General features: G+C 40.9%; 1 protein-coding gene across 1 annotated transcript in view; it reads left to right on the forward strand.

The window, feature by feature from the left end:
* Nucleotides 1-10,695, forward strand: part of PPP1R9A (protein phosphatase 1 regulatory subunit 9A) — a 313,863-nt gene extending 303,168 nt beyond the window's left edge. The window contains exons 15-18 of the mRNA XM_089917647.1: nucleotides 3,050-3,248; nucleotides 5,253-5,372; nucleotides 7,431-7,613; nucleotides 8,975-10,695. Of these exons, the coding sequence (XP_089773773.1) occupies nucleotides 3,050-3,248; nucleotides 5,253-5,372; nucleotides 7,431-7,613; nucleotides 8,975-9,184 (712 nt within the window). The 3' untranslated portion in view covers nucleotides 9,185-10,695. The remainder of the gene's footprint in view (nucleotides 1-3,049; nucleotides 3,249-5,252; nucleotides 5,373-7,430; nucleotides 7,614-8,974) is intronic.
* The last annotated feature ends 2,856 nt before the right edge of the window (nucleotides 10,696-13,551 follow it).

Consider the following 13,551-nt stretch of genomic DNA (forward strand, 5'->3'; position numbering starts at 1 on the left):
TTTAAGCACTACCATGTCTTATTTGAATTATGGATGGAACTCTTTAAAAAATTCCCATGTTACTTTGATTAATTGATTCAGAAATTTATAACCAAAGAGGAGGAAAACAATCATCAGGTCCAATTAATCTCAAATATCCCCAATTATAAGAGTGTGGGGCTACAGGGGAAATATTTTTATGTTTCTGCCCAGTCAGAGCTTTGTGAGCACTTTTACTGGAATGTGGGACCTGAGCTAAACGATAAGCCTGAGAAGTTAAATTATGACTAGATAGATAGATTTACCTGCAGAGAGATTTACCTCCCCAGAGGTATGTGATTACATTTTCCAGGAAGTGGGGATATGGAGAGGGGGCTGAGACCCAACTCTATGGAGACGTTCCCGGGGCTGTAAAGCTGGAGACACTAGTCTGACATATATTACTTACATATATTACTCTGACATATATTACTTTCCAAAGCATAAGAACCCAAGATCCTTCTCAAGTTGAATTGTTTACATTAAGGAGATAAGACATCTCTCTCTCTCTCAGAGGAAAGAAGGCAGACAGCTGTCCCTCTCCTATATAATCATCCAGATTCATATTTTTTAGATTCCTCACCTATAATGTAGACCAAGTATACGATGACAACTTGTTCCCATTGTGGCAGCCTGGAAAGAGGAAATTAGGGCATGGGAAACCAGTGCAATAACTTTTGTAAGTAAAGAATAACCTGTTGCTGCTCCAGAAACCTCACATTTATATTCAGGATAATATTAATAAATACAGTTATTAAAAACTTTAAGAGTGAGATCAGACATGTATTATTAAAAAATATAGATTCCAGGTCAACTCCTCCCTCTCCCCCAAATTCTAACTTGGTAAGTCCAGGTACCCAAGAATTTGTATTTGAATAGCTACTTCAGATGATCCTTATCAGACTTATTTGGGGACCACTGCACTGGTCCAAGACCCAGGAATAAAAAGTGCTTCTTACAGAAGACCGATCTGCCTCTGCTAGCATGCTTTCTTAAGTTCAGTTATTGTAAACCCACATCCCCCCATTTTTTGATAGTAAGTGGATTTAAGGATACAAATTTTTTTTAGTTTCAACGTCAGGATAAAATTGAAGGTTGACACATCTCTGGTTGTTCTTTATTATCTGTGAAGACCCCTTTGGGTTTGTTTTGTTTTTTTAAATAAATACACCATTAAAATCATCAGATCTTCTGGAATCTTTAGTGTGAGAAACACTTTAACTGACCCAACCTGTGGTTTCAGTATGCTACCAAAACTTCGCTGACTTCTGCATTCTCTTTAGTTATCGTTCTCATAATCCCCTTATACATATATTGCTTTACAGTTTACAAGATGCCTTTACATTAATTGTCCCATTTGATTCTCACAATAATCTTTGGAAATGGAACAGAAATTGTTAGGAGTTGTATTACCTATATAAATTTGAAATATTTCAAAGTAATGAGAAATGAGATGTGAGACGGTTGAAATTCAGTATACATCTGGGACAAAAGTTGTCCGTAAGCCATGCTGTTGAGGCACTTTTAATTGAAGGGGAATCTCTTTGTTGTCATGACATCAACAGCTAACAAATAATAGACATTATATCAGAGATCACTTGGACATATCGAGGGTGACTTCTTCCAAGTGCATAGAAACTACTGTCCATTCCTGCCTCAGCTCCTGATAATTTTTTTTAACCAAAAGGTAAATATAAATATGCAGGTAACTGCATTAAGAAAAAAAAGTCTGGTTTCTTTCTTTCTTTTTTTTTAAATTAATTAATTTATTTTTGGCTGCATTGGGTCTTCATTGCTGCGCACGGGCTTTTTCTAGTTGCGGCGAGTGGGGCTACTCTTCCTTGTGGTGCACAGGCTTCTCATTGCAGTGGCTTCTCTTCTTGTGGAGCATGGGCTCTAGGCGCACAGGCTTCAGTAATTGTGGCACTCGGGCTCAGTAGTTGTGGCTTGCAGACTCCGTAGTTGTGGCTCATAGGCTTAGTTGCTCTGCGGTGCATGGGATCTTCCCGGACCAGGGCTCAAACCCGTGTCCCCTGCATTGGCGGGTAGATTCTTAAACACTGCACCACCAGGGAAGTCCCAAAAGTCTGTTTTCAAACTGTGTTTTTCAAATGCCTTTGAGTCCTTTAAGTAGTAAATAAGCATAGACCTATATACCTTTACATTTTCAAAGCACTTTCACACTTATCTAATTTAATTCTTAACAACCACATATGATATATATAAAATATCCACCTTTTATGGATGAGGAAATAGACTCTGAGAGAAGGACCAAGGCCATGTACACAGGAAATGTGTACTGTTTTAGGACCTTGGGTCTGATGTTCCTCCTGTGATAAGGCACTAAGATGATGATGAAAAACCAATAAGGTGTGTGTGTTCTGCTTAAAGTATCATGAACCCAGAAATTTCCAAGTATTTAAATATATCATTTTCTAAAGTCTCAGGCTCTTGAGAACCTGTGCTCAGAGGAGGCCAGGGTAGAATGCTGGTTATGAGCTCATGTCACTAGTGTGAGGCACTGTTATGTGACCCAAATAAAGGGAATGCTGTGATGATTAACTTAATAGCAATTCCTAAAAGACCATGCCTGATACTAATTTATCCACATACATGTATTAGGCACATTTCATAAAATTCATCGTGGCAATAATGATAACAAAATATTGATCATTGTTATAGAATCCAATTAGATGCAAAAAAGATAAACTACTGGACTTCCCTAGTGGTCTAGTGGCTAAGATTCTGCGCTTCCACTGCAGGTGGCGCAGGTTCGATCCCTGGTCAGGGAAGTACCGCATGCTGCGTGGTGTGGCCCAAAAGAAAAGAAAAATTAAAATTAACAAAAAAAAGATAACTATTAAGATTAACGTTCTAGTCAAAAGGGCAACATTTTTACTCTATCCGTTGTGTAGAATAATTTCTCAAACTATGACTTCAAACTCTATTCAGAGTCCCTTCAGAATTCATTTCAATAAGTTTTACATCTGCCTTTTCTTTGTCTAACATACCCGTTCTTTTCATAACCCAGGATCTTCAGCGGCAGGCTGGAACACTGGAAACCGAAGCTGTCCTCCACTGCTCAGGCCTCCACGCCATCAGCGGGCCTGCCTTTCTCGTGGTTTAACGAAAGCCGGAAAGGATCCTATTCCTTCAGGAACCTGCCTGCATCTGCAAGTCCCCTTCAGCCTTCTCCTGAAACTCTAATTTCAGATAAAAAGGGGTCTAAGGTAGAAAACACATGGATTTAAAAAGCAAACAAGAAAACCCCCAATCCTTCCTCCTCTTCGATCTTTGGAAAGCATTCTCAACTTGTGTGTATACTCTGGATCCGAGAAACCAATGTGATAACACTGCAGTAAACAATGCATGGTATTTCTTGCGTGGGGGAGGAAGAAAGCCTCATCTAACCATCACCTTCTTTAATACTGTTCCATTCTAGATTGTACGTTAATCTTTGATTTGCCTGTCTTTTCACATACTGCTAGTTAATCTCAGTTTGACAGTCAAGCCATGCTGGGAAAGATGCATTTGAATCATGGAACAGTATGATAGATCTGTTTACCAAGTATTCCACTTTAAATTACATTACAAAACTATTTTTGCTGTGCTCTTCAAGATTTACTGGAAAACAAATAAATTTGGGACTGAATATGTGTTCAATATATCTAAATGAAACTCTTTCAAACAGACCAATGCTGACATAGCACCCTTATTTCTTCTTTTAAATCAAACTTCCATGTTGATAAACTGTTACAATTCTATCACCAAAGTTTTTTAACTTTAGCAAAATGAGGAATTATATGCTTATTTGTTTTTAAATGCACGATGGTTATTTCCAGCATGACGCTGCAAACCTTACCTAACATTTTATTGAAACACATACGGTGGCTAACTTTCACATGTTGTTTGGTCTCCCTTTATCGATGTTCACTTTTCTCTCTCAAACAGAAACCTGTGATTAATGTTAACTTGAATTTAATTCTTTTCTTGAGGTCAACAGCTCATAAGGTTTTGACAGAATTTGGGGTCATATCTCCAATGACAATGTCAAATGGTAATGTGCTGTGTTAAATGCTCACCTGCTTAAATGTTTTACTAGCCTAGCTCCTTGTGCTCTGATTTCGTCTCCTTTTCTGAAGTTTTAGCAAACTTGGCGTTTGTTTGGTACTGAACTCTCTAGCCTCTGGCATGGTATTTATTCTTGACAACCAGCTAAACCCAATGCAAGGGAACCTAATGGAAAACTAACAGTCCAGTTCCTAAGGAAGGGGAATAGGAAACAAGATGGTGTTGGTCAGCTGCTTAGAGTTCCAGGAAAGCCAGTCCTTCTAGAATTATTAGCAAAAGAAGTTCTGGAAGCAGAAGGCCACTTTGGTCTTGAAACATTTTCAGTCTTGGATCTGAGAAATCTAAACGTTGTTTGAATAGATTCTACCATTATCTTGCACTGGAGAGACACCAGATTTGGTTTAAAATGTTTTTACAAATGCAGCTATGTAGTCATTGTGAATTTATTTAACTTTAATATCCACTGAACATTTTAATGAAATTCTGGGGAAGTTTTACATACACACCCTCAACCTCCCCAACCCCCAGGTGGTTATTTGGAAATGTGTTTCTGTCCGTGCTGCAGCCTCTTTGGTACTCCGTTGGTGCTGTGCAAGAGTTGTATTTTAGCATGTGACTACTAGTGTAATGGCAGACTGTGACCTACCCCAGAACTCATCATCTTGAAGGTTACATCCAGGAGAGGATCTGCCATCTCTCACAGTATTTATCACGGCCAACAGCAAGCGATCCTTCCCAGGGGGTGCTCAAGCTACCTTTCTAATATGGATTGCCATCTGTTCCTAGTAACTCAGGCTCACCACACCATCTTGTATTTTTACTTACACTGTTGCTTATCACGATTAGGGTCAAAGAATATAGGCTTATTAATGTTACCCCTCTGAGCAGTTGCAGAGGATAATGAATGCTGTACCCTTGAAGAGAGGCTGAAGAGTCATTTCTCTAAGATATCTATCCTTTCATGTGATGGAGAAAGCGCCCAGAATTCCCTGTCCAGCGCAGAAGGCACAGTGTTCTCAACCACTGCCGGGTGAAGGTCACCAAACCCAATATGAATCTCTTCTAAGATTACTTAAAAAGAACCTTTCCAGAACTTGCAAACATACCTACCTCTGGTTCACTCACTATGCTCATTTAACAGTGAGCTTTATTTGTTTTTTCAGAATTTTACCTTCAGTGACGACTTCAGCCCCAGCAGTACCAGTTCAGCAGACCTGAGCGGCCTGGGAGCAGAACCCAAAACACCTGGGCTCTCTCAGTCCTTGGTGCTCTCATCAGATGAGGTACATGCACGGCACTGACGACAGAGCTGCTTTCTCAGATCATACATTTTACCGATGAACTATCTCCGGGGAAAATGTTTTTAGGCAGATTTTGCATATCAGTCCTCATGATTTCGCTCCCTCTCTGTCTCAACATGGATGCAGAGTACTGTTTCTGAGCCCCTTTAAGCTGTCCAGGGACCTCCTCAGCCTTTCTTTGATATAAATGGGATGACTATCAACAGAGGGTTGGGAATGGGAGGCTGGGCACTGGAGAGCAGCAAGAGGGAACGGCCCAGAAATCCCAAGGGAGGGAATTCCCTGGAGGCCCAGTCTTTAGGACTCCGTGCTTCCACTGCAGGGGAGCCCGGGTTCGATCCCTGGCTGGGGAACTAAGATCCTGCAAGCTGCGAGGTGCGGCCAAAAAAAAAAAAAAAAAAAAAATCTCGAGGGAGTTAACAGACGATTCATCCCCCTCCTCCCTCACCTTTTTCACCATCCCTGATGTTCCCTCTGAGTGGGGAGTGGCCCCTGATTGAGAATCACCGCAGGGGAGAGGTGCACTTGCGATAAGGAAGGAAAACTGGGGGAGAACCACTTACTTAGAAGCCGGGGTCAAGTGTGCATTGCAATGGATTCTCAGGAGATATAATGTGTAGAGGAGGGCAGATTACACTGGTGATTGACTTAGTGCTCCAAGAGATAAGTAGAAGGAAGAAATACCAGTACTGGGGGCGGGGGTGGGGCTGGGGAGAAGCGCTGTAAGTAAAGATATATTCACCCAAAATATTTGCTCTTAGTTATTTCTTTCTAAAGTGATTTTTGCTTTGTAAAACTTTTTTTTTCCCTTAAATTCTTCTGCCTATATTCTTCAGGCTTGGCGTGATTTTAATTGTATTAAAACTTTGTACTGTACATGTGTGTCTCCTGTTCCTGTAACACTTTTCTTTTTGGTTCCTTTGCTGCTCTCTCACTCAGAGCCTGGATATGATAGATGACGAGGTGAGCTCTCAGTGGGCTGTGTGTGGTGGCTTCCATGGTATTGTCTGACACTTCTTTTCTTTGCAAATGATTTAAAATCAAACAAGACAAGAAACTTTCCTCTGTAGTGGAGGGTTTCCTCGTGTTAAATAGTTTCACCCTCTGCCCTTGTCTATATCTTAGTTGAAAAGACATTCAAGAGGATCTCCAGATTCCCTTGCTGTGCCTCCCATCACCATTACCCTGACACAGCCCATTGTGTTTCACCTCCTTTGCCTTCATCTCAGCTTCCCCCATCCCCTCCTCTGCGTTCCCTGCATGGTCACTGAGGTGACGCCTGTCTCTCCTCCCGGATTTATCATTGCCTTCATCTCCTCTCAGCTTAGTGGTTCTAGGAACCCAGCTGCCCTTTGCACTATTCATAGCAACGTCCTGCATTGGACAGAGCCTGGGATTTGGAATAAACCAGTAAGTGCTGAGCTCCACCACTCACTAGCTGTGTGATACTGGACAGATCTGGAGACTTTCTGGGCCTCACTTGCCTCGTTTATTAAAAGTAGTTATGGAAATTACCTGTCCTACCTTCCTCATAGGTTTGCTTGCTGCTCAAGTGAAATAATGGCTGTGAAATTTCCCCTAAGTATGTTTGAGGACTTAATGTTCTCTCCTTCTAAGTAAAAGATATACCTCAGTACTTTTAAATGTGTCTTTACATATCTCTGATGTCTTAGCAGAGGATCAGTGCAGTGAGGCATTACATATAGAGATTAATGATGTATTCGATTTCTGCATCTGATAATCTTTCCATAGGGTTTTAATGTAAAAACTTGCAACACTGGAGTGTATTTTTCAGTTTTAAACTTCCTACATTAAAATGCTTTGTTTGGGGGAATTTTTAAATTTCCAAATACCTAAACAAAATGTAGAGTTAATAACTTTGTGTATGTTACACATACAGCTAGAACCATTCGTTTACTCTATGGTTTAAAAACGAGTGTGGCTCTAGTAGGCAAGAAATGGCTTTTGATAGCATCACATGCCATACTGAGCTACAGCTTCTTGGTCCTTTAACAACCCTGCATAACATTCCTACCTCAGATTCTTGATGACGGACAGTCTCCCAAACACAGTCAGTGTCTGAGTCGGGCCGTTCATGAATGGAGCGTGCAGCAGGTTTCTCACTGGCTAATGAGCCTAAATCTGGAGCAGTATGTCTCTGAATTCAGTGCCCAAAACATCACTGGAGAGCAACTCCTGCAGTTGGATGGAAATAAACTTAAGGTAAAGAATTATATGTTTGTGTTAGGTTACCAAGTATAATTTGTATTACACATAGCGCCTAAAATGTTTCCGTTAGATGAGAGCATCCTGTGTATCTGAGAGGTACTTCTCACTCAACAGTTAGCAGAAAGGACCTTGAATGATTTCTGAGTGGTAAAGGAAGTTTCGGAAAGTCGTCGGGTTCTGAATCAAACAGTAGGCTGTCGAGCAGGAGAGCTAGAGGCTCACTCCATTGCTTCCACCAAGCAACACATGGTCCATGTATTAACTCTACTTACTTCCTATGTAGTATGAGTTTTCATAATGGCCGATGTGGACTCTCCCATAACGTTAGAGTTAAAACCCAGGTCCGTGAATCTTCCCTTTTTTTAACTCATTGCTCCCCCCACCCTCCCTCTTCCCTGCATACCACTCAAAAAATGGGACTGTGTTCTCCCCAGAACTTTCTTCCCCCACCAAGTGCAGGCCGTGTCTTCCCTCCCCTGCCCTGGCACTCTCATTTTCACCTGTCCAGTCCATCTCCTTTAGAGCCTGAGGTGGCACCTACCCCTGCGGAAAAAGGGCAAAAGGAGCTCACAGCCAGCCTGCCACCCCCAACCTCGGCCCCTGCTGGGCTGACGGGCAGATGAGTAGCTCCTGACAGTCTTGAAAAGGTTAGAGATCAGTCAGTAGCCTGTGAATATGAAGGCCCATTGACAAGGCTGTCCCTGTTGGGGAGACAGATGCATCCCGCTGTTGATTCTGAAGGTCATGAAACATTTAAAGTACGTAACCAACTCCCCTTATTCTGAATTCCAAGCTCATCGAGCAGCCTCATTTATGATCAGGCTTCCTTTATAGGTCTGCCTAGAGGGAGAGAATGGCTAATCATGCTGACATGAGCTTTCTGGTCCCAGAGACATTTTTGGTCTCCATTGTAAATGAATACATTGGCAGAAAGGAAGCCACTTCGATTCCTCCTGCCCTTCTTGGAACCCTCCGTGGCAGCAGGTGCCCACTCCTATCTTTTGAAAATATCAGTGAGTTTAGCAATACTTTTGGCTGTAAATGTCTACAGCCCAAAGGTTGGAGAAGCAGAATTGTGCCCTTTTTCCATTCACTGACCCATTAATTACCAGTTCAGAAAGCATTTACTTGCTGAGGTTTAGGAGGTACTGTGCTAGGGACTTCAAAGTATAAAAGAACAAATAAAGCTCCGCCCCACAGTATGTAGATTTTTGGCAAATGTAGTCAGCTCTTTCTACCTCTTTGATTATGTTTACGTTAGTTCTTGAGTTTGAACATCTTGTGATATCAACCTCATCATAAGCAGAGAAGTCATTGGTTTTCAGATTCAGTTTGTTTATGTGTTTCCTTCTTAGGCTCTTGGAATGACATCATCCCAGGACCGAGCAGTGGTCAAAAAAAAACTCAAAGAAATGAAAGTGTCTCTAGAGAAGGCTCGGAAGGCCCAAGAGAAAATAGAAAAACAAAGAGAAAAGCTGAGGAGGAAGGAACAAGAGCAAATGCAGAGGAAGTCTAAAAAGACAGAGAAGATGGCAGCCGCCACAGAGGGTGCTGGTGAGCAGTGACACACACGGAGAAGTTTCCACCTCTTCCTGCCCTGCTCTCCTCCGGAGGATGAAGAAGAAACTGATGACAGGGGTAACGTGCTCTAGGCAGACTGGGGAACTGTGTGTTCAATAACTGCATTTTCTGCATTAATAGAGTACACTTGCTCTTAACCTACTGAAATCATCCCAAGCCACCTTTGGTTTAGTAACAAACCAAGGATCTCATTTGTGAGAGGTGCAAAGTAGCAGTGTTTCTCTCTTCCTTGTGTTGGGTGGGTGGTGTCACTTGGAGAACCAGCGTGATCCTGCTCAACAAGAGCATGACACACCGTGGCGCTGTCCATGGAATGCCATGCATTTTCAATATGCGATCCTGAAACTGAGCAACGGCACATATCTGCATGGCCGAGAACACCGCTCTGCCATGAGATCTGGGCTGCAGAATCTATCCCGGTTGCGTGGGAAGGGTTCCCCCTCGTTTCTGTGCCTGGACACTGAGACAACCCCGCTGTGGAAATGTGGGTGCTCTTTGCCTACTGTGGCAAAAAGCAAGCAAACTGTGCTGCCTGCTGGGCACTGGGAAGAGAGAAAAGAATTACACTTATTTGTTAACCCCAGAAGGAAGCAAAAGCCTTAAGAATGCGGATGTGGGCGTTACCTTGAGGTTCTGACGGTAACATTTATTCTCCAGATTTAGCCAAGCAAAGAAAAATTCAGACATTAGTGCAGCCATGGGATATTGGGATCTGTTGTTTACTTTGCTACTGCTGCGTGTTCAGTATTTCAGCAGCACCGACACACACAACACGGTTCCTTTTCTCCCCAACAAATTGAACAGAAAATTGATTTTTAAGGAAACCAACATTTTCAGGTTTCCTCTCCTGGGGAACATTCTGGCTGGTCTTCAGCCTGACTATGACACAATCAGGAACTCATCACATATTTTCTACTCAAGATTTCCCAAGTGGGCTCAGTTAGACTTTTAAGAAATGTACTTTTGAGAAAAATAGAAATACCAGTTAGAGAAAAGTTAGATTTGACTAACATTCGGCCAGAGAAGCAATTGTATTGAGCACACAGAATGTTCCCATAAAGAAGAGCTGTCAGTTATATTTTAGAGATGTTTTGAATGGTTTTTCTGAGCCATTCTCTTTCATTCTTTGGAGATCTCCACTTTACAGTTAAAGTTTATTTAAGACGGTACACATGATGCAGGCTGGCAGTGCAGGCGGTTATACTATTTTAAAGCCAGTATTAAGGATTTCAGTGTTTCATCAAACTAATGCAAGTGCAGGAGAGTGGGGCAGAAGGAGGAGAAAATAAACTCATCTTGAGAAATTTCAAATGATGGATTTTTTGTTGTCATTGTTGTTGTTGTTTTGCTTTTTATGCTCATGCATCTGGTTCTCTTTGCTGCATTGGCTGTAAAAATGAGGTCATCCACTTTCCAGAGGACGAGTTTCAAAATAAGAGTTGAGGCCAGACCAATCCTTGGACAAGTATTTTACTTCCTTTACTTCGTTTTTTTGGGGGCGGGGGGGGGGTGGTCTCTGTCCTTGTCTTCCACTGGAAATGCTCTATACGCAGAGCTTAGGGGAAGGCTTTTGAAGGTTACAAGTAACAGATAACGTAAAGGGGTTTCTTCCCGTATAGCTCCATCTCCTGTTTTGAAGCATTGTGATTTTTTTTTTTTTTTTTGCTTGTCTGAATATCCAAAACCTGAAATTGTCTAAACTAGAAATTTATAATCTTGTTCTTCCCTAAGGCTTGTTTCCTTTTCAGTGGCAGTGTTGTCTGTTAAGCTTCAGTTCCCTTGTCACTAGGTATAGATCATTCATTTGATCCTCAGAAACACTGGCATAAAGTAACATTGTGTTTTACAATTATCAAAGTCACTACCTATTTTTTTCTATCGTCATTTGGGGTATGGTAATGAAACTCCATACTAGAATCTCTATTAATATTTTGAGATAGGTGGTGCTTTGCTATTTATTAATATCATGGGAAACCAGGAACCACTATCAATGAACTACAAAATTCAGCAAATCTTTTCAATACTAAAAGACTAAATTAGTCAAAATCCGGTAATGCTACTGCTTGCTATTGTAAATTTTTGCCATTTTCGCTTATCTTTGGGGGAAAAAAGTGATCTGGATCGTACTGGAAGTTTCACTGTATTCATTTTAAGAGTGGAAATAGAAGGATGATCTATGTTAAGTTATGTTTACACTTTGGTAATATTTGAAAACGGAAGTATATACTGGAACTGTGTATAAGTCAGTCTCTGCACATAATTTATGATCTATTATATTGCATTTTTAGATGTCTTAGAAGTACTGTTCTTTATTTTAACTTTATTTGTACACTTCCAATGTTTAGATCAACAACCAACTGACAATATTATAAATCAAATTCTTATTCCTCAAATCATTTAGTTTGTAGTATAACAGTTTTGATCTTTTAAGTTAAATTATAGTAATTTTAGGTCTTAATGAGTTATTTTAACATTACTAATTAAAACTGCTGAAATTGATTTGATTGTCCAACAAAGGATAAAGCGTAAACATATTGATAAAAGGATATGAAAACAAAGTGAAGGACCTCAGATCTTGTGAACATTTTGTTTTCCTGTTATTTCCTTTATTGACTCTGGTGCATGATGCCTAATTGAGGTTCCAGTGTCTTACACAATCCTAACTTTAACGCTAGTGGTTTTCAGTATCCTTACAGTTTAGCCCAGAATTGTTGCTTCATGAACGTTACAGACTTTGTAGTTTTTTTATTTATCAGAAAATGAACAAAAAGGGAATATCTGGTTACTAGGAATTATATTCCTTAAACAACAGCTCAGTATGACTCTAACAAAAGCCAAAAGTGTTTTGGGGGTGCAGGTAATGCTTTGGGGGACAGGAGATTGTGGTGAGGCCAAGCGGTAGACAGAGAGCATTGTATGAGCTGGGTGTCTGGGGCAGGGTGTTCCACTAAAGGACTTAGATTACTTTATTTAAAGACTGTCTCCCTTAAAGTAACTCACAGGTTATGTAGTAGTTTTCTCCTTCTTTCTTTGCCTGAATCAGAAGTTTACTGCAGAGTGATAAGTTAGGGTAGAAACCTAATTTTGCCCATTCTAACACACTGCTGAAGTCCAGCATTAATTTCATGACAATAAAGCTACTCTATACTATCCTCCTTTAGCTGGGGTTGACATGGATTTCCCACCCTCAACATCCCGTAAGCATTTTAACCCAAACAGTTCATGACTGCAGTGTGATAGGGGTGCCTCCGCTTCTAAACGGGGCGTGAAATGGGAAAACTACCTTGTGCTTCTTTGTTGTCGTTGGAAACAGAGGGGCAAGAGGCCAAGAGAGGAACCAAATGAACCCTTGTTTTATCCTGTAGTCATCGCTACCCTGAAATCTTGAGATATCCCAGGCCCAAGCTACAGGCCCAAGCCAGGTTGTTTGATCTAGCACTTTAATTAGCCTTTATGGTTTCTGCTGAAGACAAAGAATTCTCGGCTAGGTTCTTTGTGTAATAGGAAATGTGTGCTTTAAAATTATATTGTAAAAGGTAAATGAAAACTCACATTTATATGGCTATTCTAACTCATTTGTAAGTGTTAGAGGTTATACAGACCAAGCTGCAAGAGAGGAGAACCAGTGTTTGGCCATACTATTCAAGAAGTTTCAAAAGGAGGTACCCCAGCAATTCTAAATCGAATGTCTATGCTTGGGATGTGATGTAGCCCCTTCATTACATGGAGATATTTCAGAATTACCAACTTCCATTTGAGTAAATTTACTGTCCCAATAGAGCTGCAGATGAGGGGCATTTCAACTTGGTGGACGGCAGTCACTAGGGTTCAAGTCACCTGCTTAATGCCAAGTCCTTAGTGCTTTCTGAATGAAAAGGTAAAAAGAAAAGCCCAGTTTTTAAAATATCTTTTTCCAATTTACCTTTAATCAAGGATCTACCTGCACACTTTATGAAGCTAAGCATTTAAGGAAGAAGTCCAGAAATAAAATGTCCATATTTTCTACTAGAATTGCTTTCGTCATGATGATAGGGGTGGGAAGTAAGTTCTCAAAAAGAAGCAGCGTTGTAAGAAATACGAACGTGCTTCAGAAATTCACTCCTGAAGAACAGCCCGTGTATGCAGGCAGATCTTGTTTTATATTTGTCTTAGGCATTTAAAGTCTCAGGAAACTTAGTCTTGGTCCAAAACACTGGGGGAAAAAAATAACACCAGACAGTACAGCAGTAGTATTTAAAGTAGCGGCACAGAATAGACCCGACCTAGAAATCAAAGGGCAAAGAAAAAGCCTACAGAAGCAACTTCCCCTGGAAAATGAAAACATCAGGCTCTACCTTATGCAAAACAGAGG

The sequence above is a fragment of the Delphinapterus leucas genome, chromosome 9, assembly GCF_059928025.1.
Source record: "Delphinapterus leucas isolate spDelLeu-1000000601 "Yukka" chromosome 9, BTC_Dleu_Yukka2, whole genome shotgun sequence".
In the NCBI taxonomy this organism is placed as follows: domain Eukaryota; kingdom Metazoa; phylum Chordata; class Mammalia; order Artiodactyla; family Monodontidae; genus Delphinapterus; species Delphinapterus leucas.